At 37.5% G+C, this 25391-nt stretch overlaps 3 protein-coding genes and 2 pseudogenes across 3 annotated transcripts; 3 read left to right on the forward strand and 2 right to left on the reverse strand.

Annotated features, from left to right (window-relative positions):
• Positions 1 to 286: 286 nt before the first annotated feature.
• Positions 287 to 1414, reverse strand: LOC108986823 (annotated as a pseudogene).
• Positions 1415 to 2115: 701 nt separating this feature from the next.
• LOC118349218 lies at positions 2116 to 3205 on the forward strand. The gene is made up of 2 exons (XM_035692837.1): positions 2116 to 2508; positions 2633 to 3205. The coding sequence occupies exons 1-2, from the start codon at positions 2116 to 2118 to the stop codon at positions 3203 to 3205; spliced, it is 966 nt and encodes a 321-aa protein (XP_035548730.1).
• A 5689-nt stretch (positions 3206 to 8894) lies between these two features.
• On the forward strand, positions 8895 to 10880 carry LOC108999669 (probable mannitol dehydrogenase). The gene is made up of 5 exons (XM_035693239.1): positions 8895 to 9112; positions 9342 to 9455; positions 9594 to 10107; positions 10208 to 10361; positions 10465 to 10880. The coding sequence occupies exons 1-5, from the start codon at positions 9015 to 9017 to the stop codon at positions 10671 to 10673; spliced, it is 1089 nt and encodes a 362-aa protein (XP_035549132.1). The 5' UTR covers positions 8895 to 9014; the 3' UTR covers positions 10674 to 10880.
• A 1293-nt stretch (positions 10881 to 12173) lies between these two features.
• On the reverse strand, positions 12174 to 13302 carry LOC118349219 (annotated as a pseudogene).
• A 7926-nt stretch (positions 13303 to 21228) lies between these two features.
• On the forward strand, positions 21229 to 23233 carry LOC118349266 (probable mannitol dehydrogenase). Its single transcript, XM_035693240.1, has 5 exons — positions 21229 to 21452; positions 21682 to 21795; positions 21930 to 22443; positions 22544 to 22697; positions 22801 to 23233. Exons 1-5 carry the CDS (start codon positions 21355 to 21357, stop codon positions 23007 to 23009), a joined length of 1089 nt encoding a protein of 362 aa, XP_035549133.1. The 5' UTR covers positions 21229 to 21354; the 3' UTR covers positions 23010 to 23233.
• The last annotated feature ends 2158 nt before the right edge of the window (positions 23234 to 25391 follow it).

The following is a 25391-nucleotide window of genomic DNA, read 5'->3' on the forward strand; positions in this document are numbered from 1 at the left end:
CGCGATGGCACTCTCCAGCACGGCACCGCGACAGCGTTTCTCCACCACGACAAGCACATGGTAAGATTCTAAACCCTAACCTTGATTTTACTATTGATTTTTATTGTTTGGGTTTGATTTTGTTGATTTTGTTGATGTTGTTTGGGTTTGATTCGAAGCCCTAGCTGTGATTCTACTCTTGATTTTATTGTTTGGGTTTGATTTTGTTGATGTTTGGGTTTGATTTTGTTGGTCTCGCTTGTCTTTCATGATGGTGCGATTTGGCCGTGCTGCACTTCCTCTGTTTTCATGCCTGGTTTTTGACTTTCAAATGCAACTTCGACGGCTCCAAGTGACAGTTTCCCCCAGTCCTCCAATCCCCTCCTCTGTATAATGCATAATAGAGCAATTTACCTCCCAAATAGGATGCATAACAAATCACGTCACAAGAAAAATGAAAAAGACACAGAATACATGTAGAATTTTAGAGAGATTAAACTGTTTTAAGTAACGAAACAAACCTGAAATCTACAGGAGCATATGTGGGAAAGAAAACCTGGGTCTTGCTTGAATTTAATTCAGTGTGTATCCAGTGCAACACAGTTTCTATGGACCTCTGATATGCATGTTCTACTTCCATATCCATCTTCACCTCTTCACCGTCTTGAAAGTAACAGCCCATGAACAAAATATGTGGACTTTTTAATCTTTTCTCTAGCTAAAAGGGAAAAAAAAAGGAATTATAAGTTCAGTGAGTTCCAATGGTGCTCCAAACTACAACATGATTAAATACATGTCTTGTCTCACTAGTAACATCCACTGACTCTGCCACACTACCTAACAATTAGCTTTCTCCTTCATACAATGTATTCAATCCCACATTCACAATTAATAAAGTGCAAAAGTCACATCAGAGATCTATTGAGTGAACTCATACATAGGAAAATCTCATTCCAATTAAAATTAAGATGATAGGATTTTGGGTCCATTTTGCCATTGAATTATAACTAAGATTGAAACCTTCTTTTTTTAGCTTAAATTTTATAATGTTGGGGAGCTTTGGCAGGGGGCCTGCTCTGCAGTACAAGAAATGGAGACCTGTAATACTCCATGGTGCAGTTGAAGTCCTTAAACTTGAACACTAGGAATCCCTTGTGCTTTGTAATCGGGCTGCCATTTACTTCATATATTGAATCCTTGTTAAGAACTGCAGATGAGAGCATGCAGAGGAGAGACTCCCATTGGTTTCTCCCAATTGAGTCGCCAACAAACACCAGCCTTTTGTTTCGCAGTTTTTCCAACATCAATTTTGCATTAAACCTGTTTTAGAGACAATAAAATGACATCTGAATTAGAAATGAAAAGGTAATGGGTATCGTATAGTTAACCTGATGTAGTAAGGAGAATTTGACCAAGCTGACTGTACACTGTGCATTAATCATGTTTAATAGACCTTCAGGATCAGTTCATGTTAGCAGGCAAATAATAAAAAAATTTCCCTAGAAAAATGCTTTAAAGCAGCTGTGTGTGGACTTGTGTATGGACCAAGATTTAATGGCTTTGTTCTTGTGAAGCCACTCAATCATCTCCAAACTGTTAAATTTTAGAAGTTTAAAGGTTTGATTACTTAGAAATTGCATCATTTTTTTAGTATTTATGGTTTGTGGAGTAATGGAATATGGAGGTGTCTTGTTCCCCTTCTATCTTCTGAATGCGCCAACCTCCATATGAATGAAACTTTTGTGGATTTTTTTCTTTTTCATGTAGTTATTTTGAAGCTCAATGGTGCGATTCTCCAAGATGTTTAGCTATCTATACACTTTATAGACGTGTATAGACATGAAAGTCAAGCCCTACATATAATACCCATAGACATGGAAATACCAGCACTTATCTAGAGATATTTTTTTATGGTGACACAAGAATATTCCAAGACTGTAAAATCTTTGCACGTAAATGATAGAAGTTTGCACCTAAATACCAGCACTGTGCATTGATGTTGCATATTTGTATGTGGCTACTGCTCAATGCTTCTACTGAGGATGATCTTAATTTCACTTGAAATTGTGGCTGCTATTTCAGTAGCATTATTTTTGAGTGTAGTCCTAATTTTTGGATATTATACTTGAATCAAGGATGGATACCACATTTGATGAAGATCCCTTCTTTACCACTCTATTGCAAAGTGGTGAACAAGGTATATCCAGTACCCTAATGAGTAGCTATGAGAATATTGGACTTCAAGCAACACAATTGGAAGGTGAAAAAAGGCCACCTAGTAAGAAAACACAACGAGGTGTGTCTTTCACTGTAGAGGAGGACAATCTCCTCGTGTCGGCTTGGCTCAATATTAGCATGGATGCTATACGGGGGACGGATCAAAAATACTCTCAAATGTGGGAGAGAATTACCAATTATTACAATGAGCATAAAAAACCTAGCATGACAAATCGTTCAGGGGGGTCATTGACCAATCGATGGTCGGTGATCCAAAAATGCACAAATAAATTTTGTGCTGCTGTGGCTCAAGTAGAATCTTTGCATCCAAGTGGTGCGACAGAGTAGGATAAGGTATGAGTTTCTAACTAAATTTCATTCTAAATTTTGTGGCTGAAATTCTATTCTCACATTCTTGTTACATTTGCATATTTAGATTGAAAGAGCTAAAATCATGTATAGAGAGACTGAGAAGGCCACATACAACATGGAACATTGTTGGTGTCTATTGAGACACCAACCAAAATGGCAACAACACGTGTCCATATTGTCAACGAGGAGGAAACCACATGGGAAACGCCCTGCTATGGCGGAGTCAACTCCACTAGGAGATGACACGATAAATGACAATGTAGAGGTCATTTTTGAGAGGCCTCCAGGCAAGAAGGCTGAGAAAGAAAGGGAGAGAAAAAGGAAAGCTGCAGAATCTTACGATGCAGAATTTGTTGAGGCCTTAACTTGCATGACAAATGATAGAGCTGGTTTCATGTCTGAAAGAAGACAAGCAACTAGTAAATTGGATGCTGATAGGGCTCAATTATTAGTGGAGAAAAAAAGGAGAAATGATACAGAGAATAGGAAGATTGTTGTAGAGATAATGAAGATGGATCTTGCTGGCATGAATGGAATGCAACGAGAGTATTTCTTGAATCTTCAAAAAGAGGTTTTTGAGAAATCAAGGAAGCGATTTTCATCTCCATCTCAATCTTCATCTTTTGAAGATGTGTAGCCTTTTGTTGGTGGGGAGTTTTGGGTTGTAGCCTATGCTATTTTATGGTTTTTTGTTATTTTGGATCACAAATATGGGTGTGATGTTCATTGTTTCATATGTTGGTTACCACTCCATTCATTACTCTTATTTTGCATTAGTTGGTGATGATGTTTGTAAGAATTGGCTTGGTTGCATTGAAAATCGATGTAATTATTTTGATAATATTGATATCGTGTGATTAAATTTTATTTATTGGATTATGAAAATGAAAATGAATATAATTGTTAGAGATTATAGGAGGTTATGAAAATATAATTAATTAAAAAATAAAAATTAATTATAAAAATATAAAAATAAAAAATAATAATATTTTATTATTATAGAAAGTGTTATAGCCAATCCAATGTACACTTAATGTTTTGAATGGTTAGCTAAAAGTGAAAAAGTTACATATTCTTCAAAATTTGAAGAATAAAATAGCTAATCCAATGCCAATGCTTTAATCTATGCTTTCAGCTTGCGCCAAAATAGTTTGTCCGCGGGGAGACCGGAGAAAAGGACGCAAGGTTCAATGTTCTTTACTGTGGGATATGCCGCTCGGACCTTCACATGATCAAAACGAATGGGGCACATCCATCTACCCACTTGTCCCCGGGTAAGTTTTTGTGTCATCATATGAACAATTGTGACGGGTCTCTTTTTTCTAGTACTCTTTTCATACTAATTTCTGTCAACGACCAAGGAATTAGGGCTCGAGTAAAAAGGGAGATTGGGGTTGTATGAGGGCCATGGACCGAAGAACCGAGTTGGGCCTGTTGTGAGTTTAATGTCATAAAGAAACCATAGTTATTTCTGTAAAAAACTCTTAATTTAGCTATCATGTAAGGCTGGTGGGCCAGGTTTATTATTAATAGCATTTACATTTATGTCCTTAAGTTTGTTAGTGGTCTGAATTACGATTGTGTCCTTTTGTTTGTTAGTCTGGTTTGCTACAATTTTGTTGGTGGCAGGCATATGCTAATGGCAGGTTCCCTAAATAGGAATGGGGAACATTTCTGTAAGGTATCTCTGAAATTATAAAGAATCTTTTATTAATTCTCTCTCTTGTCTTCTTCTCCAATCTGGAGGACCTCACCCTCTAACTGAGAGTATGACTATGTACTAGGTTCTAATTGGGCGTGTGACAAATCTAGTATCAAAGAATTTGATCCAGACGTGTGAAATTGCAATGGCTGAGGGGACAAGGATGAATCAATTATAGGAGGGAATGTCAGCCCTTAAGAAAGCAACAGATTCACAATTTAAGACTACTGGGACCGAGATCCTGGCATTGAAAAGGCAGTTTGAAGCAGTGGTGCAGTAGCTAGCAACTCTCACAACTGAGGTGCAGAGGAGAAATCAGGAGGAAGTTCTGGAGGGAAATGCTCGACCATTGCAGCATTACCAGAGAAGAGATGAGCATCATGAGCCCGTAGGAGATGAATTTTCAAGGTTAGTAAGGATTGATTTTCAATGTTTTAAAGGGGAATACCCAACCTGCTGGCTGTATAAGGTTAATCAATTTTTTCATACTATAATATATTACCACAACACAAGTTGAGGTTGGTCTCTTTCCGTATAGAGAGCCAAGCATCGGTGTGGTTCCAGGAAATAAGTTCAATCCAAATGAAGGAAAGGAGGGATAATGAGCTTTGTTACTACTGCGACTCCAAATGGAATCTAGGCCATAAGTGCTCTAATCCCAAGTTATTTTTAATTGAGGATGTAGAGGAAGAGGTAGAAGTAGAGTTGGAAGATGAGAAGGAGCCTCAACTTGAAGATAAGGTGGATAATAAGTTGAAAAGTAACCAACCTAGATCTCCTTACCTGCTTTGGTTGGTTCCCAAGGACCTAGAGCTATGAGAGTACGGGGTAGAGTGGGAAGTCAGGAGATCACTATCCTGATTGATTCAGGCAATACACATAATTTGTTGGACCCCTCGGTAGTGAAGAGAGCCAACTTACCTGTTGACAAGTCTGAAAGGATTAGGGTCAAGGTTGCTAATGGGGAACATATAATCAGTGAAGGGAAATGTGAGGACTTGAGGTTCAGGGTGCAAGGGAGTGTATTTTCAACAGAAGTACATTTATTGGTGCTTGATGGTTGTGATATAGTACTAGGAGTGCAGTGGTTGAAGGGGTTGGGGCCAATTTTAGGGGACTTTGTGAATTTGTCTATGGAATTTCAGTATCAAGGCAAGACAGTGAAATCAAGGGGCCTGAACCCCAGCATGTAGATTGAAGAGGGAAATCCCAACAAGAATAATAAACTAGAAAAAAGGGGATTACTATTGCAGTTAGTTGAAAAGAGGAGAACCATATGGCCTAATGACCTTCCACAACCCTTACTAGACCTTATATCCCAATATAGTGATGCGTTTGAAGAACCTAAAGGCTTGCCCCCAAACCGAGACCAAGACCATGCAATTAACCTACTCCCAAACACCCCAGTTTCTGTTAGACCATATAGATATCCCTACTTCCAAAAAAATGAAATAGAAAAAATTGTGAGAGAACTCCTGAGTACTAGAGTGATTCAGCCCACCCAAAGCTCATATTCTTCCCCTGTGCTATTAGTAAGAAAGGCTGACAAGTCTTGGAGGATGTGTGTGAACTATAGGGCATTAAATAAGGTGACAGTGAAAGACAAATACCTCATTCCTGATTTGGAAGAGTTACTGGATGAGTTAAATGGGGCTAAATGGTTTTCTAAGTTAGACTTACGCTCTGGTTATCATCAAATCAGAGTTAATGTTGAAGATGTCCCTAAAATTGACTTAAGCAATGAGTGTGGCAAAAACTCCAAGGTTGGAAGGAACAATGGCTCTCACAAGGGGGGAAGGAAGTGCTTTTGAAAGCTGTAGTGTAGTCAATACCTATGTATGCAATGATTTGTTTTTTATTACCTTCAACTTTGTATTCTGATTTGGAGGGCTTAATGGCAAAATTCTGGTGGGGTCAAAAGGGGGCAGAAAGGAAGATTCATTGGTTGAGTTCGGCAAAAATGTGTGAAACAAAAGCTGGTGGGGGCTTGGGTTTTAAAGATTTAAGGACTTTTAATTTAGTTCTATTGGCTAAGTAGGCTTGGCGTCAGCTGTAGGATGAGTCTTCCTTATTCTTTAGATTGTTAAAGGCTGGATATTTTCCTAATTCAGCTTTTGAACAAGCAGGTTTAGGAAACTCCCCTATTTACACTTGGAGGGACATTTGGGAAGCTAAGAAGTGGGTCCTTGGAGGGTGCAAATGGCGTATTGGTGACGGGAGAACTGTAAAAAATTGGACTAACTAGTGGATTCCAGGTCATGGGGCTTTATGTTTTGAAGGTTCTCATGGCTTAGCCGAAGTACAAAATGAGGTGGTGGCTTCTCTTATGGATGTTGATGCAGGAAATTGGAATGTTCTCAAACTAAGATCTCTCTTCAATCCAAATGTGGTGTCAGATATTCTCAAGCTTGTTGTTTGTCCAAGTGTTAATGTTGACAAACAAGTTTGGATTCATGAGAGGAATGGGGACTTTAGTGTTAAAAGTTGTTACAAGTTTATTAAAGGAAGTTTGTGATCTCAGCTTTCTGAGGCTTCAACAGCAAGTTCTATGCATGTGTTATGGAAGCAACTATGGAGGATGCAAGTACCAAGCAAGATAAAAATATTTGCTTGGGGCGCTTGTAAAGATGGCCTTCCCTCAAAACAAAACTTAGTGAGGAGACATGTACTCATAGATCCTGTTTGCAATTAGTCGGTCCAGCCTTTTTTTTTTTTTAAATAATTTATAAAAAAATTATTTAAAATACTAAATTAAATTAAGTGACTTATTAATGTGGATTATGTAACAAACTCAATAAAAAAATATCTTATATGGTCAATGATAATAAATTAGATGAAAATTATATTATTAATTTATATAATTACTATATAATTAACTAGTTGATATTATATATTAATTAATTCATAGAATATTAACAAGTGTTAATAGCATATTTAAAATTTTATATTGTCAATAGTGATAGGTTAGATGAAGATATATATAAAATATTGTTAATTTATAGAATATTAACAAGTATTAATAATATATTTAAAATTTATATTGTTAATTGTACAATTATTATATATAAAATATATATATTTTTTTATTTTTCATTCGGTCCGGTTCGAAAAGACCCTAGACCGTGGACCGGACCGAATGCTTTTGGTCTTCTAAAATGTGGACCGGACCGGTCTAAGTGTCGGTCCAGTCCGGTTCGGACCGAAACGGTCCGTTCGGTCCGACCAGGCCGTTTATCACCCCTAGGTGCAAGCAAAATGGCACTTTTGCTGGAAACCTCCTTTACCGAGTCTGCTCAAACTTAATGTTGATGGAGCCATGTTTGGAGAATTGTGCAAATCAGGTATTGGGATTATTTTGCGAGATGATCAAGGTAAGGTGTTGATGGCTACGTCCAAGGTTGAGAGAGAAGTTGAGGAACCAGAAAATTGAGGAACCAGAAAATTGAGGAACCAGAAGTTGTGGAGTTAAAAGCTATTTTTCGGGGTCTTCAACTGTGTGCAAGTATGGGCATCTCAACAATTCAAGTGGAATCTGATTGCTTGTTGGTGGTGGAGGCTTTGGAGCAAAATGCTATGGATGGCTCTCTAATATTGGGGCTGTTATACAGGGAAATTATGTCTCTTTCTTCATGTTTTGTTGATTGTTCTTTTGTTTATGTTCCTAGAGAGGGAAATAGGACAACTCATACTTCAACTTGTTATGTGAAAAATGTGGAGGATATTGCTATGTGGTGGGATTGTATTCCAGACTTTATTTTTCAAGTCATTCGGCTTGACAAATGTCTGTAATCTCCTTTTATTAATGGAAGTATTATTTTTTATAATAATAATAATAATAAAAATCTATATTTAATTAGTTATCACATTCTCTATAATAATAAAATATTATTATTTTTTAATATTTATATCTTTTTAATTACTTTATATTTTTTAATTACTTTATTATTTTATTTTCATAATTTTCAATAATCTTCAATAATATAATAATTTCATATGTATATAGATGATAAAATCTCATATATAAATAAGAATTTCATATGTACAATCAATAAAAATTTCATATCTATAATATAATAATCTCAAAATATAACAAAATAACATGTGAAAAAATCACATAATCATAAGCGTATAACAAAATAACAGCCCAACAACCCTACATGTGAAGAACAGCACCAGGAAGGGCCAAAATATACTAAAAAAAATACATTTAAATTTGCTACATTATATTTCATATTTGAAAAGAATAATAAAATTATTGTTTCTCATATTTCATATTTTAGATGAAATTAATTTGATTAATTCAATGTAAGTAAAATGTAGATGATATTAACTAAATTTAAAAATAGAAAAACATCTGACTAATCCAATGCGAATAGTCTAAGAACACTGATGAGACATTCAGGAATTAGCTAATCGAGTACGTCAGCCAAATTAAACCATGCACCGATCTCTGTATCGAAGACAAAAAGATTAGCTAATCGAGTACGTCAGTCAACAAGATTACAAAGCCATTACCTCACGTATTTCCCCCATTTGCTCACCGAATACGTCATCCCAACCCCAATTCAATACTGCACCACTCCCGCTATATATACATCGAACGCTTGTTTCTGGCCTCCACAATTCACATCCCATACCTATCATACATCTCTCTCTCATTGTTATCTGCTTAAACTCTCACTCTATTGTTACTATTTGTTAGCTGTTTTTATAGTACGTACGTACGTGTCTAAAAAAGACAAAAATGGAGAAAGCACCCGAAGAACAGCACCCGGTGAAGGCCTTTGGATGGGCAGCTAGAGATTCTTCTGGCCTTCTCTCGCCTTTTAAATTCTCCAGAAGGTCCCCTCTCGATCTCTCGCTCCCCACCTTAATTCCATTCTTACTTGATCGGTTTTCCCTTCCTTTCTGTTTTCTTCTCTTAGCATTTAAAGTAAATACATTAATGTTTAATAGTTTCAAATTTTGATCAACTAACAAGGATTGTGATTGTCTCTCATTGGTTGTCGTTATGCATTGTTTTCTCAAGCTTCTGAGTTTTCAATTTGTGCTTTAAATGGTATATCTATAGGGCAACCGGAGACAAGGATGTAAGGTTCAAAGTTCTTTATTGTGGGATATGCCACTCCGACCTTCACAAGATCAAAAACGAGTGGGGTAGTTCCAAATACCCACTTGTTCCTGGGTAAGTTTCCATTTCATTTTAAGCGATTGTGTAGCCTAAAAAAGATCAACAAACACGTACGTCAATTGATCTTTTGGTACACAAAGACGTAACTACTTCAGTCTGCAATAACATTGGACTTTCATATTTCAATTGCAGGCACGAAATTGTTGGGGAAGTGACAGAAGTAGGGAACGAGGTGAAGAAAGTTAAAGTGGGAGACAAAGTGGGAGTGGGATGCGTGGTTGGTGCATGCCACTCTTGCGAGAACTGCAACAATGACCTTGAAATTTACTGTCCCCAAACGATACTGACATATGATCACATATACCATGATGGCACAATTACATACGGAGGCTACTCAGACACTATGGTAGCTAATGAGCGCTACATCATTCGATTCCCTGAAAACTTACCACTCGATGCTAGTGCTCCCCTTCTTTGTGCTGGGATTACACTTTACAGTCCTTTGAAATATTATGGGTTAGCAGAGCCTGGTAAACACATTGGGATTGTTGGCCTAGGTGGACTTGGTCATGTGGGTGTTAAATTTGCCAAGGCTTTCGGAGCAAAAGTGACTGTAATTAGTACCTCCGCCAACAAGAAAGATGAAGCTCTGGGGCATCTTGGTGCTGACTCGTTCTTAAATAGTCGTGACCAAGAACAATTACAGGTGAGTGTTAGCTAACAACATTTTTCTCTACTTCTCCTCTTGATATATAGTCTAATAATATTAATAGAGAGTGATTGTTAAAACTATAAAATTTGTACAGGCTGCCCAGGGCACGTTTGATGGAATACTGGATACAGTATCTGCTGTGCATTCTATTCAGCCCTTAATTGGTCTATTAAAGTCTCATGGAAAGCTTGTTATGTTGGGTGCACCAGAGAAACCGCTTGAGCTACCAGTCTTTCCTCTACTTATGGGTAATTTCCTTTCAAGTCAATTACTAACTTTTCCCTTTGTTATAAGTTGGAATTCCATCTTGTTCGTATATAGCTATCGAGTTAATAAGACCTGTTTTGACAGGAAGAAAAATGGTTGCGGGGAGTGCCACTGGAGGATTGAAGGAAACACAAGAGATGATAGATTTTGCTGCAAAACATAACATCACAGCAGACATTGAGCTTATTCCAATAGACTACCTTAACAAGGCAATGGAGCGTCTTGCTAAGGGTGATGTAAGATACCGATTTGTCATTGACATTGGAAACAGCTTGGCTTCTACCAACCATTGAAGAATACCTTAATCTGCATGTTTTGGTTTCTTTGTATTTGTTCCAAGAGTGTGTTTAAATGCTCACTATTTAGCTGCTTCTATCTCTAGCTGCCAAAACGAGGTTGTCCTTCTTGCGTGATAATTTATCAACGTGGAATAAGAAAGCATTTTCCTATTTCTGTCTTCTTAAATTTCTATTACAGTGTAATAAATCTGGTTGTTCTTACCTGAGATTTAAATAATTATTTTTTAGTTTGTTTCTCTAATATGGCGTTACCTCCTCTGTAATTAGGAATAATAATGCTAAATACTGTCCTATCACGTACAAACTTCATTTAAAATATTGTTGGGTCCGCACATGCATATTCTTTAGAACCTATATATTACAGCCGACCACTTGTCCACTTCTCTCTAATATATTCATTAATGAAGAAAAAAACATTACTGATTTGTGGACCACATGCAAACAGAGGAACAATTCAATATCCAACTTTAAATTTCTACTTAATTTATGAACAAGGCCAAAACATTTATGTCTGGAACCAACAATTGGACCAGAACTGCATGTACATGTGGCCAAGAAGATTACATATCAAACGTTTTGCTTATGGCCCGGACATTCTCATTTTAGGGATTGAAAAGGAAAACATGAGCGTAAACAAAGGTGAATACATCAATATTTAGTATCATTACATTCGAATTTCGATCAGCTACGTTCCAACAAAAATGGCCCATGCATGCATTAAAATTTCACTCTCCTTCGTTCAGATCTCGCTTTGCGTGCATATGCTTAATTCTAAGAGCATTCACATTGGCTTCTTCAAATAACTTTTCATCTCTAAATTTAAATAACTTTATCAATAATTGACCCACATTGAATTAGCTAAAGACTTTTCATCCTAAATATTATCTACAGTAAATTCATACTTTTCTTCAAAGATGAAAAGTACTGTTCCACATCCAAATGTATATTTTATTAATTTCGGCCCTCTCCCGCGTTCCCTTTCTCTTTCTTCTTCTCTTCTTCCCTCTCGCGCGTTTCTCCCTTTTCTTCTTCCTGGATTTCTCTCTCACGTCTCTTCCTCCGTTGAAATTCTTCTATTTTTTTTTTCCTCTCTTCTTCCCTCTCCCGCTTCTCTTCCTTCTTTCTTTTCTTCTAGTTATTTTTTTTTTCTCTTCTTCCCTATTTCTCTTCTTCCCCATTTCTCTTCTCTCCCGCAACCATTCTCTCCCGCGATGGCACTCTCCAGCACGGCACCGCGACAGCGTTTCTCCACCACGACAAGCACATGGTAAGATTCTAAACCCTAACCTTGATTTTACTATTGATTTTTATTGTTTGGGTTTGATTTTGTTGATTTTGTTGATGTTGTTTTTGGTTTGATTCGAAGCCCTAGCTGTGATTCTACTCTTGATTTTATTGTTTGGGTTTGATTTTGTTGATGTTTGGGTTTGATTTTGTTGGTCTCGCTTGTCTTTCATGATGGTGCGATTTGGCCGTGCTGCACTTCCTCTGTTTTCATGCTTGGTTTTTGACTTTCAAATGCAACTTCGACGGCTCCAAGTGACAGTTTCCCCCAGTCCTCCAATCCCCTCCTCTGTATAATGCATAATAGAGCAATTTACCTCCCAAATAGGATGCATAACAAATCACGTCACAAGAAAAATGAAAAAGACACAGAATACATGTAGAATTTTAGAGAGATTAAACTGTTTTAAGTAACGAAACAAACCTGAAATCTACAGGAGCATATGTGCGAAAGAAAACCTGGGTCTTGCTTGAATTTAATTCAGTGTGTATCCAGTGCAACACAGTTTCTATGGACCTCTGATATGCATGTTCTACTTCCATATCCATCTTCACCTCTTCACCGTCCAGAAAGTAACAGCCCATGAACAAAATATGTGGACTTTTTAATATTTTCTCTAGCTAAAAGGGAAAAAAAAAAGGAATTATAAGTTCAATGAGTTCCAATGGTGCTCCAAACTACAACATGATTAAATACATGTCTTGTCTCACTAGTAACATCCACTGACTCTGCCACACTACCTAACAATTAGCTTTCTCCTTCATACAATGTATTCAATCCCACATTCACAATTAATAAAGTGCAAAAGTCACATCAGAGATCTATTGAGTGAACTCATACATAGGAAAATCTCATTCCAATTAAAATTAAGATGATAGGATTTTGGGTCCATTTTGCCATTGAATTATAACTAAGATTGAAACCTTCTTTTTTTAGCTTAAATTTTATAATGTTGGGGAGCTTTGGCAGGGGGCCTGCTCTGCAGTACAAGAAATGGAGACCTGTAATACTCCATGGTGCAGTTGAAGTCCTTAAACTTGAACACTAGGAATCCCTTGTGCTTTGTAATCGGGCTGCCATTTACTTCATATATTGAATCCTTGTTAAGAACTGCAGATGAGAGCATGCAGAGGAGAGACTCCCATTGGTTTCTCCCAATTGAGTCGCCAACAAACACCAGCCTTTTGTTTCGCAGTTTTTCCAACATCAATTTTGCATTAAACCTGTTTTAGAGACAATAAAATGACATCTGAATTAGAAATGAAAAGGTAATGGGTATCGTATAGTTAACCTGATGTAGTAAGGAGAATTTGACCAAGCTGACTGTACACTGTGCATTAATCATGTTTAATAGACCTTCAGGATCAGTTCATGTTAGCAGGCAAATAATAAAAAAATTTCGCTAGAAAAATGCTTTAAAGCAGCTGTGTGTGGACTTGTGTATGGACCAAGATTTAATGGCTTTGTTCTTGTGAAGCCACTCAATCATCTCCAAACTGTTAAATTTTAGAAGTTTAAAGGTTTGATTACTTAGAAATTGCATCATTTTTTTAGTATTTATGGTTTGTGGAGTAATGGAATATGGAGGTGTCTTGTTCCCCTTCTATCTTCTGAATGCGCCAACCTCCATATGAATGAAACTTTTGTGGATTTTTTTCTTTTTCATGTAGTTATTTTGAAGCTCAATGGTGCGATTCTCCAAGATGTTTAGCTATCTATACACTTTATAGACGTGTATAGACATGAAAGTCAAGCCCTACATATAATACCCATAGACATGGAAATACCAGCACTTATCTAGAGATATTTTTTTATGGTGACACAAGAATATTCCAAGACTGTAAAATCTTTGCACGTAAATGATAGAAGTTTGCACCTAAATACCAGCACTGTGCATTGATGTTGCATATTTGTATGTGGCTACTGCTCAATGCTTCTACTGAGGATGATCTTAATTTCACTTGAAATTGTGGCTGCTATTTCAGTAGCATTATTTTTGAGTATAGTCCTAATTTTTGGATATTATACTTGAATCAAGGATGGATACCACATTTGATGAAGATCCCTTCTTTACCACTCTATTGCAAAGTGGTGAACAAGGTATATCCAGTACCCTAATGAGTAGCCATGAGAATATTGGACTTCAAGCAACACAATTGGAAGGTGAAAAAAGGCCACCTAGTAAGAAAACACAACGAGGTGTGTCTTTCACTGTAGAGGAGGACAATCTCCTCGTGTCGGCTTGGCTCAATATTAGCATGGATGCTATACGGGGGACGGATCAAAAATACTCTCAAATGTGGGAGAGAATTACCAATTATTACAATGAGCATAAAAAACCTAGCATGACAAATCGTTCAGGGGGGTCATTGACCAATCGATGGTCGGTGATCCAAAAATGCACAAATAAATTTTGTGCTGCTGTGGCTCAAGTAGAATCTTTGCATCCAAGTGGTGCGACAGAGTAGGATAAGGTATGAGTTTCTAACTAAATTTCATTCTAAATTTTGTGGCTGAAATTCTATTCTCACATTCTTGTTACATTTGCATATTTAGATTGAAAGAGCTAAAATCATGTATAGAGAGACTGAGAAGGCCACATACAACATGGAACATTGTTGGTGTCTATTGAGACACCAACCAAAATGGCAACAACACGTGTCCATATTGTCAACGAGGAGGAAACCACATGGGAAACGCCCTGCTATGGCGGAGTCAACTCCACTAGGAGATGACACGATAAATGACAATGTAGAGGTCATTTTTGAGAGGCCTCCAGGCAAGAAGGCTGAAAAAGAAAGGGAGAGAAAAAGAAAAGCTGCAGAATCTTACGATGCAGAATTTGTTGAGGCCTTAACTTGCATGACAAATGATAGAGCTGGTTTCATGTCTGAAAGAAGACAAGCAACTAGTAAATTGGATGCTGATAGGGCTCAATTATTAGTGGAGAAAAAAAGGAGAAATGATACAGAGAATAGGAAGATTGATATAGAGATAATGAAGATGGATCTTGCTGGCATGAATGGAATGCAACGAGAGTATTTCTTGAATCTTCAAAAAGAGGTTTTTGAGAAATCAAGGAAGCGATTTTCATCTCCATCTCAATCTTCATCTTTTGAAGATGTGTAGCCTTTTGTTGGTGGGGAGTTTTGGGTTGTAGCCTATGCTATTTTATGGTTTTTTGTTATTTTGGATCACAAATATGGGTGTGATGTTCATTGTTTCATATGTTGGTTACCACTCCATTCATTACTCTTATTTTGCATTAGTTGGTGATGATGTTTGTAAGAATTGGCTTGGTTGCATTCAAAATCGATGTAATTATTTTGATAATATTGATATCGTGTGATTAAATTTTATTTATTGGATTATGAAAATGAAAATGAATATAATTGTTAGAGATTATAGGAGGTTATGAAAATATAATTAATTAAAAAATAAAAATTAATTATAAAAATATAAAAATAAAAAATAATAATATTTTATTATTATAGAAAGTGTTATAGCCAATCCAATGTAGACTTAATGTTTTGAATGGTTAGCTAAAAGTGAAAAAGTTACATATTCTTCAAAATTTGAAGAATAAAATAGCTAATCCAATGCCAATGCTTTAATCTATGCTTTCAGCTTGCGCCAAAATAGTTTGTCCGCGGGGAGACCGGAGAAAAGGACGCAAGGTTCAATGTTCTTTACTGTGGGATATGCCGCTCGGACCTTCACATGATCAAAACGAATGGGGCACATCCATCTACCCACTTGTCCCCGGGTAAGTTTTTGTGTCATCATATGAACAATTGTGACGGGTCTCTTTTTTCTAGTACTCTTTTCATACTAATTTCTGTCAACGACCAAGGAATTAGGGCTCGAGTAAAAAGGGAGATTGGGGTTGTATGAGGGCCATGGACTGAAGAACCGAGTTGGGCCTGTTGTGAGTTTAATGTCATAAAGAAACCATAGTTATTTCTGTAAAAAACTCTTAATTTAGCTATCATGTAAGGCTGGTGGGCCAGGTTTATTATTAATAGCATTTACATTTATGTCCTTAAGTTTGTTAGTGGTCTGAATTACGATTGTGTCCTTTTGTTTGTTAGTCTGGTTTGCTACAATTTTGTTGGTGGCAGGCATATGCCAATGGCAGGTTCCCTAAATAGGAATGGGGAACATTTCTGTAAGGTATCTCTGAAATTATAAAGAATCTTTTATTAATTCTCTCTCTTGTCTTCTTCTCCAATCTGGAGGACCTCACCCTCTAACTGAGAGTATGACTATGTACTAGGTTCTAATTGGGCGTGTGACAAATCTAGTATCAAAGAATTTGATCCAGACGTGTGAAATTGCAATGGCTGAGGGGACAAGGATGAATCAATTATAGGAGGGAATGTCAGCCCTTAAGAAAGCAACAGATTCACAATTTAAGACTACTGGGACCGAGATCCTGGCATTGAAAAGGCAGTTTGAAGCAGTGGTGCAGTAGCTAGCAACTCTCACAACTGAGGTGCAGAGGAGAAATCAGGAGGAAGTTCTGGAGGGAAATGCTCGACCATTGTAGCATTACCAGAGAAGAGATGAGCATCATGAGCCCGTAGGAGATGAATTTTCAAGGTTAGTAAGGATTGATTTTCAATGTTTTAAAGGGGAATACCCAACCTGCTGGCTGTATAAGGTTAATCAATTTTTTCATACTATAATATATTACCACAACACAAGTTGAGGTTGGTCTCTTTCCGTATAGAGAGCCAAGCATCGGTGTGGTTCCAGGAAATAAGTTCAATCCAAATGAAGGAAAGGAGGGATAATGAGCTTTGTTACTACTGCGACTCCAAATGGAATCTAGGCCATAAGTGCTCTAATCCCAAGTTATTTTTAATTGAGGATGTAGAGGAAGAGGTAGAAGTAGAGTTGGAAGATGAGAAGGAGCCTCAACTGGAAGATAAGGTGGATAATAAGTTGAAAAGTAACCAACCTAGATCTCCTTACCTGCTTTGGTTGGTTCCCAAGGACCTAGAGCTATGAGAGTACGGGGTAGAGTGGGAAGTCAGGAGATCACTATCCTGATTGATTCAGGCAATACACATAATTTGTTGGACCCCTCGGTAGTGAAGAGAGCCAACTTACCTGTTGACAAGTCTGAAAGGATTAGGGTCAAGGTTGCTAATGGGGAACATATAATCAGTGAAGGGAAATGTGAGGACTTGAGGTTCAGGGTGCAAGGGAGTGTATTTTCAACAGAAGTACATTTATTGGTGCTTGATGGTTGTGATATAGTACTAGGAGTGCAGTGGTTAAAGGGGTTGGGGCCAATTTTAGATGACTTTGTGAATTTGTCTATGGAATTTCAGTATCAAGGCAAGACAGTGAAATCAAGGGGCCTGAACCCCAGCATGTAGATTGAAGAGGGAAATCCCAACAAGAATAATAAACTAGAAAAAAGGGGATTACTATTGCAGTTAGTTGAAAAGAGGAGAACCATATGGCCTAATGACCTTCCACAACCCTTACTAGACCTTATATCCCAATATAGTGATGCGTTTGAAGAACCTAAAGGCTTGCCCCCAAACCGAGACCAAGACCATGCAATTAACCTACTCCCAAACACCCCAGTTTATGTTAGACCATATAGATATCCCTACTTCCAAAAAAATAAAATAGAAAAAATTGTGAGAGAACTCCTGAGTACTAGAGTGATTCAGCCCACCCAAAGCTCATATTCTTCCCCTGTGCTATTAGTAAGAAAGGCTGACAAGTCTTGGAGGATGTGTGTGAACTATAGGGCATTAAATAAGGTGACAGTGAAAGACAAATACCTCATTCCTGATTTGGAAGAGTTACTGGATGAGTTAAATGGGGCTAAATGGTTTTCTAAGTTAGACTTACGCTCTGGTTATCATCAAATCAGAGTTAATGTTGAAGATGTCCCTAAAATTGACTTAAGCAATGAGTGTGGCAAAAACTCCAAGGTTGGAAGGAACAATGGCTCTCACAAGGGGGGAAGGAAGTGCTTTTGAAAGCTGTAGTGTAGTCAATACCTATGTATGCAATGATTTGTTTTTTATTACCTTCAACTTTGTATTCTGATTTGGAGGTGGCAAAATTCTGGTGGGGTCAAAAGGGGGCAGAAAGGAAGATTCATTGGTTGAGTTCGGCAAAAATGTGTGAAACAAAAGCTGGTGGGGGCTTGGGTTTTAAAGATTTGAGGACTTTTAATTTAGTTCTATTGGCTAAGTAGGCTTGGCGTCAGCTGTAGGATGAGTCTTCCTTATTCTTTAGATTGTTAAAGGCTGGATATTTTCCTAATTCAGCTTTTGAACAAGCAGGTTTAGGAAACTCCCCTATTTACACTTGGAGGGACATTTGGGAAGCTAAGAAGTGGGTCCTTGGAGGGTGCAAATGGCGTATTGGTGACGGGAGAACTGTAAAAAATTGGACTAACTAGTGGATTCCAGGTCATGGGGCTTTATGTTTTGAAGGTTCTCATGGCTTAGCCGAAGTACAAAATGAGGTGGTGGCTTCTCTTATGGATGTTGATGCAGGAAATTGGAATGTTCTCAAACTAAGATCTCTCTTCAATCCAAATGTGGTGTCAAATATTCTCGAGCTTGTTGTTTGTCCAAGTGTTAATGTTGACAAACAAGTTTGGATTCATGAGAGGAATGGGGACTTTAGTGTTAAAAGTTGTTACAAGTTTATTAAAGGAAGTTTGTGATCTCAGCTTTCTGAGGCTTCAACAGCAAGTTCTATGCATGTGTTATGGAAGCAACTATGGAGGATGCAAGTACCAAGCAAGATAAAAATATTTGCTTGGGGCGCTTGTAAAGATGGCCTTCCCTCAAAACAAAACTTAGTGAGGAGACATGTACTCATAGATCCTGTTTGCAATTTTTGTGGTTTCATGGGTGAAGATCTCAATCATGCATTGCTTACTTGTGATAGTTTATTGTGTTTGTGGAAAGAGCTATTGCCTGCTTTGCCTTTGGATCACAATCTGAAAATTTGTCAGATAGCTTTGCTTTTGTGTCAGGGGGTCCATAAGGAAAATTTATGTCTTTTCCTTACTATAGCTTGGAGTTTTTGGTATAGGCGTAATCAAATGGTGCATGATCAGGTGCTTTTGAGTCCAAAAATGGTTGCTGATAATGCTTTGAGTTTAATAAGGAATTATGTGCAAGTTCGATTGAAGTCTAGGGTGCAAGTAGGGCTGCAAACGGTCCGGTCCGGTCCGGCGATGGATCGAATATTTTCTGTCCTTCATTTTTCCGGACCGGACCTGACCAAACACCCTATGGGACCGGACCGGACCAATAGCTATCGGTCCGATCAGGTCCGGTCCAGTCGGTCCGGCCTTTTTTTTTTTTTAAATAATTTATAAAAAAATTATTTAAAATACTAAATTAAATTAAGTGACTTATTAATGTGGATTATGTAACAAACTCAATAAAAAAATATCTTATATGGTCAATGATAATAAATTAGATGAAAATTATATTATTAATTTATATAATTACTATATAATTAACTAGTTGATATTATATATTAATTAATTCATAGAATATTAACAAGTGTTAATAGCATATTTAAAATTTTATATTGTCAATAGTGATAGGTTAGATGAAGATATATATAAAATATTGTTAATTTATAGAATATTAACAAGTATTAATAATATATTTAAAATTTATATTGTTAATTGTACAATTATTATATATAAAATATATATATTTTTTTATTTTTCATTCGGTCCGGTTCGAAAAGACCCTGGACCGTGGACCGGACCGAATGCTTTTGGTCTTCTAAAATGTGGACCGGACCGGTCTAAGTGTCGGTCCAGTCCGGTTCGGACCGAAACGGTCCGTTCTGTCCGACCAGGCCGTTTATCACCCCTAGGTGCAAGCAAAATGGCACTTTTGCTGGAAACCTCCTTTACCGAGTCTGCTCAAACTTAATGTTGATGGAGCCATGTTTGGAGAATTGTGCAAATCAGGTATTGGGATTATTTTGCGAGATGATCAAGGTAAGGTGTTGATGGCTACGTCCAAGGTTGAGAGAGAAGTTGAGGAACCAGAAAATTGAGGAACCAGAAAATTGAGGAACCAGAAGTTGTGGAGTTAAAAGCTATTTTTCGGGGTCTTCAACTGTGTGCAAGTATGGGCATCTCAAGAATTCAAGTGGAATCTGATTGCTTGTTGGTGGTGGAGGCTTTGGAGCAAAATGCTATGGATGGCTCTCTAATATTGGGGCTGTTATACAGGGAAATTATGTCTCTTTCTTCATGTTTTGTTGATTGTTCTTTTGTTTATGTTCCTAGAGAGGGAAATAGGACAACTCATACTTCAACTTGTTATGTGAAAAATGTGGAGGATATTGCTATGTGGTGGGATTGTATTCCAGACTTTATTTCTCAAGTCATTTGGCTTGACAAATGTCTGTAATCTCCTTTTATTAATGGAAGTATTATTTTTTATAATAATAATAATAATAAAAATCTATATTTAATTAGTCATCACATTTTCTATAATAATAAAATATTATTATTTTTTATTATTTATATCTTTTTAATTACTTTATATTTTTTAATTACTTTATTATTTTATTTTCATAATTTTCAATAACCTCCAACAATCAATAATATAATAATTTCATATGTATATAGATGATAAAATCTCATATATAAATAAAAATTTCATATGTACAATCAATAAAAATTTCATATCTATAATATAATAATCTCAAAATATAACAAAATAACATGTGAAAAAATCACATAATCATAAGCGTATAACAAAATAACAGCCCAACAACCCTACATGTGAAGAACAGCACCAGGAAGGGCCAAAATATACTAAAAAAAAATACATTTAAATTTGCTACATTATATTTCATATTTGAAAAGAATAATAAAATTATTGTTTCTCATATTTCATATTTTAGATGAAATTAATTTGATTAATTCAATGTGAGTAAAATGTAGATGATATTAACTAAATTTAAAAATAGAAAAACATCTGACTAATCCAATGCGAATAGTCTAAGAACACTGATGAGACATTCAGGAATTAGCTAATCGAGTACGTCAGCCAAATTAAACCATGCACCGATCTCTGTATCGAAGACAAAAAGATTAGCTAATCGAGTACGTCAGTCAACAAGATTACAAAAGCCATTACCTCACGTATTTCCCCCATTTGCTCACCGAATACGTCATCCCAACCCCAATTCAAAACTGCACCACTCCCGCTATATATACATCGAACGCTTGTTTCTGGCCTCCACAATTCACATCCCATACCTATCATACATCTCTCTCTCATTGTTATCTGCTTAAACTCTCACTCTATTGTTACTATTTGTTAGCTGTTTTTATAGTACGTACGTACGTGTCTAAAAAAGACAAAAATGGAGAAAGCACCCGAAGAACAGCACCCGGTGAAGGCCTTTGGATGGGCAGCTAGAGATTCTTCTGGCCTTCTCTCGCCTTTTAAATTCTCCAGAAGGTCCCCTCTCGATCTCTCGCTCCCCACCTTAATTCCATTCTTACTTGATCTGTTTTCCCTTCCTTTCTGTTTTCTTCTCTTAGCATTTAAAGTAAATACATTAATGTTTAATAGTTTCAAATTTTGATCAACTAACAAGGATTGTGATTGTCTCTCATTGGTTGTCGTTATGCATTGCTTTCTCAAGCTTCTGAGTTTTCAATTTGTGCTTTAAATGGTATATCTATAGGGCAACCGGAGACAAGGATGTAAGGTTCAAAGTTCTTTATTGTGGGATATGCCACTCCGACCTTCACAAGATCAAAAACGAGTGGGGTAGTTCCAAATACCCACTTGTTCCTGGGTAAGTTTCCATTTCATTTTAAGCGATTGTGTAGCCTAAAAAAGATCAACTAAAACGTCAATTGATCTTTTGGTACACAAAGACGTAACTACTTCAGTCTGCAATAACATTGGACTTTCATATTTCAATTGCAGGCACGAAATTGTTGGGGAAGTGACAGAAGTAGGGAACGAGGTGAAGAAAGTTAAAGTGGGAGACAAAGTGGGAGTGGGATGCGTGGTTGGTGCATGCCACTCTTGCGAGAACTGCAACAATGACCTTGAAATTTACTGTCCCCAAACGATACTGACATATGATCACATATACCATGATGGCACAATTACATACGGAGGCTACTCAGACACTATGGTAGCTAATGAGCGCTACATCATTCGATTCCCTGAAAACTTACCACTCGATGCTAGTGCTCCCCTTCTTTGTGCTGGGATTACACTTTACAGTCCTTTAAAATATTATGGGTTAGCGGAGCCGGGTAAACACATTGGGATTGTTGGCCTAGGTGGACTTGGTCATGTGGGTGTTAAATTTGCCAAGGCTTTCGGAGCAAAAGTGGCTGTAATTAGTACCTCCGCCAACAAGAAAGATGAAGCTCTGGGGCATCTTGGTGCTGACTCGTTCTTAAATAGTCGTGACCAAGAACAATTACAGGTGGGTGTTAGCTAACAACATTTTTCTCTACTTCTCCTCTTGATATATAGTCTAATAATATTAATAGAGAGTGATTGTTAAAACTATAAAATTTGTACAGGCTGCCCAGGGCACGTTTGATGGAATACTGGATACAGTATCTGCTGTGCATTCTATTCAGCCCTTAATTGGTCTATTAAAGTCTCATGGAAAGCTTGTTATGTTGGGTGCACCAGAGAAACCGCTTGAGCTACCAGTCTTTCCTCTACTTATGGGTAATTTCCTTTCAAGTCAATTACTAACTTTTCCCTTTGTTATAAGTTGGAATTCCATCTTGTTCGTATATAGCTATCGAGTTAATAAGACCTGTTTTGACAGGAAGAAAAATGGTTGCGGGGAGTGCCACTGGAGGATTGAAGGAAACACAAGAGATGATAGATTTTGCTGCAAAACATAACATCACAGCAGACATTGAGCTTATTCCAATAGACTACCTTAACAAGGCAATGGAGCGTCTTGCTAAGGGTGATGTAAGATACCGATTTGTCATTGACATTGGAAACAGCTTGGCTTCTACCAACCATTGAAGAATACCTTAATCTGCATGTTTTGGTTTCTTTGTATTTGTTCCAAGAGTGTGTTTAAATGCTCACTATTTAGCTGCTTCTATCTCTTGCAGCCAAAACGAGGTTGTCCTTCTTGCGTGATAATTTATCAACGTGGAATAAGAAAGCATTTTCCTATTTATCAACGTGTAATAAATCTGGTTGTTCTCACCTGATATTTAAATAATTAATTTTTAGTTTGTTTCTCTAATATGGCGTTACCTCCTCTGTAATTAGGAATAATGCTAAATACTGTCCTATCACGTACAAGTCCTGCACACTTCATTAGTTGGGTCCACAAATGCATATTCTTTATAGCCGACCACTTGTCCACTTCTCTCTAATCTATACAAGAATGAAGAAAAAAACGTTACTCCTTTGTGGACCACATGCAAACAGAGGAACAATTCAATATCCAACTTTAAATTTCTACTTAATTTATGAACAAGGCCAAAACATTTATGTCTGGAACCAACAATTGGACCAGAACTGCATGTATATGTGGCCAAGAAGATTACATATCAAACGTCTTGCTTATGGCCCGGACATTCCCATTTTAGGGATTGACAAGGCAAACATGAGTGTAAACAAAGGTGAACACATCAATATTTAGTAAGGGAACACGAGAATCGAGACATCTAGATGATGACAATACGGTCACGCATTCTAATGATATTGTCAAGTGTGTGTATATGCAACAGTGTACAAAAATAAAGCAACAGATAATTTAAGTAAGTCAACTAAGTACCAGAATTTTTAATACAAATTTACATAGGTAAAATGATTAAAAAAGAGTTATACAGTTATCCCAAAATAAAATATAATATAAGTCCAAATACATTAACGAGTGATCTCAAATCACTTCTTGGGCGAAGCCGAATCCTCAGGCACACCCTCAGCTTCATTTGCATCAAAACATGCGTTACCATAAAACGGTACCGCAGGTAAGTATAATCCAAACAATCCTCGAGAATAAAAATGCATTAATGCAACCAACATTTATGCATATGATGAAGTATGCATTATTCTCAAAATAACATTTTTCCTAAAAATGAATATTTTCTAACGCACGCCAAAATCCCATTTTGTCCAAAATATTTCCATAAAATCATTTCCCGCCATTTTCTCTTAAAATAGCCCAAAACAATCATCCGTCATTTTTCCAGAAAATGACCCACACAAAATCCTTTTATCCAACACAAGCAATTTTTCCAAAAAATAGCACAATAATCCATTTATCCAAGAACTCGCTATTTTCCTAGAAAATTGCCTATTAACCAATTTTACAGTATGCACTAGGATCTCCCCTAGGGACCATCCGTACACCTTGGCTCCCTTGGCCACACCACGGGTAACGACCGTGCATGTGACTTCGTAACAAGCGATGCCCAATTTCGCACCCAGCGCGTTCATAGCCAAGCATCCTCTAGCCCCCGCTAGCAGAAGGGCCACGGAGTTGGCACAAGAGCGTTACCATCCCGTCCGATCTCGTTGTCGCCCACCGACAACCCACGCTCCCGAGTGACCAGAGGAGCTCCACCGAGATAATGCCCCAACTCGGCTTGGGGTCGTGATACACACGCACCCGAAATCCTTTCTCATTTGAAAATTCAGTTTTCACTAAACACATGAACATGAATGCAATTACACGAAAACCCAGTTTTCATTTACAAACATGATCATACGTGCAAATATGCCATGTACATGAAACGTCTCAATATCCAACATCCAACAATTCACAACACAGTCCAAAACACACAAACAACTCTATCCTCCAATCCATCTGACTCCTTTACTCCTCGGACTCAGTCTAGCATAACCAACCAGTTTACAGTGAAATGAGTTAGTGCAAAAATACATTTAAATCGTGAAAGTTCTTTGGGAAAATACTTATAGTGCTTTATTATAATTTTCGAAGAATCACGGAGCTGCAAGAAGTGGCGGCACAGCTGCAAGACAGTGCAAAATGCACTGTGGCCGTGGGTCTCAAAATTTCACTTTTGAACATGGACAAACTAAGACTCGAGATTACTAGGGAATGGCTTAGGGATGTCGGTGAAGCTAGTGGTGGTGGTGGTTGGCCGTGGGTGGCGGCGTACAGGGCTATTTAAGGCCAAAATGTTCAAAATGGAAATGTGGTTGGTGGAGCTTCACCAGTGGCAGATCGGAGCTGAGGATGGGTGGTTTAAATTGCTGGAAGGTCAGGGATGATGCGTAGGGACTCACACGGCAGTGCGAAAGGGGCTGGGATTGAAGGGTTGGTTGCCGGCCGGTGAGAAAGTGAATGGGAGGCGCGGTGTCGAACACGGCAGCGTGCGGCGGCAGTGGGCGGTGAGCATCGAAACGGACGGGGGAGGGGGTGCT

Source organism: Juglans regia, chromosome 8 (genome assembly GCF_001411555.2).
Source record: "Juglans regia cultivar Chandler chromosome 8, Walnut 2.0, whole genome shotgun sequence".
Classification (NCBI taxonomy): domain Eukaryota; kingdom Viridiplantae; phylum Streptophyta; class Magnoliopsida; order Fagales; family Juglandaceae; genus Juglans; species Juglans regia.

What these genes read in the sequence shown, in the direction of transcription:
- LOC118349218 (XM_035692837.1), top strand. Translation starts at nt 2,116, where the DNA reads ATGGATACCACATTTGATGAAGATCCCTTCTTTACCACTCTATTGCAA. An exon ending in TTTGTGCTGCTGTGGCTCAA is followed by an intron (nt 2,509 to 2,632) that starts GTAGAATCTTTG and finishes TTGCATATTTAG; the next exon opens with ATTGAAAGAGCTAAAATCAT.
- LOC108999669 (XM_035693239.1), top strand. Translation starts at nt 9,015, where the DNA reads ATGGAGAAAGCACCCGAAGAACAGCACCCGGTGAAGGCCTTTGGATGG. An exon ending in GTGACCAAGAACAATTACAG is followed by an intron (nt 10,108 to 10,207) that starts GTGAGTGTTAGC and finishes AAATTTGTACAG; the next exon opens with GCTGCCCAGGGCACGTTTGA. An exon ending in AGTCTTTCCTCTACTTATGG is followed by an intron (nt 10,362 to 10,464) that starts GTAATTTCCTTT and finishes CTGTTTTGACAG; the next exon opens with GAAGAAAAATGGTTGCGGGG.
- LOC118349266 (XM_035693240.1), top strand. Translation starts at nt 21,355, where the DNA reads ATGGAGAAAGCACCCGAAGAACAGCACCCGGTGAAGGCCTTTGGATGG. An exon ending in AAATACCCACTTGTTCCTGG is followed by an intron (nt 21,796 to 21,929) that starts GTAAGTTTCCAT and finishes TTTCAATTGCAG; the next exon opens with GCACGAAATTGTTGGGGAAG. An exon ending in GTGACCAAGAACAATTACAG is followed by an intron (nt 22,444 to 22,543) that starts GTGGGTGTTAGC and finishes AAATTTGTACAG; the next exon opens with GCTGCCCAGGGCACGTTTGA.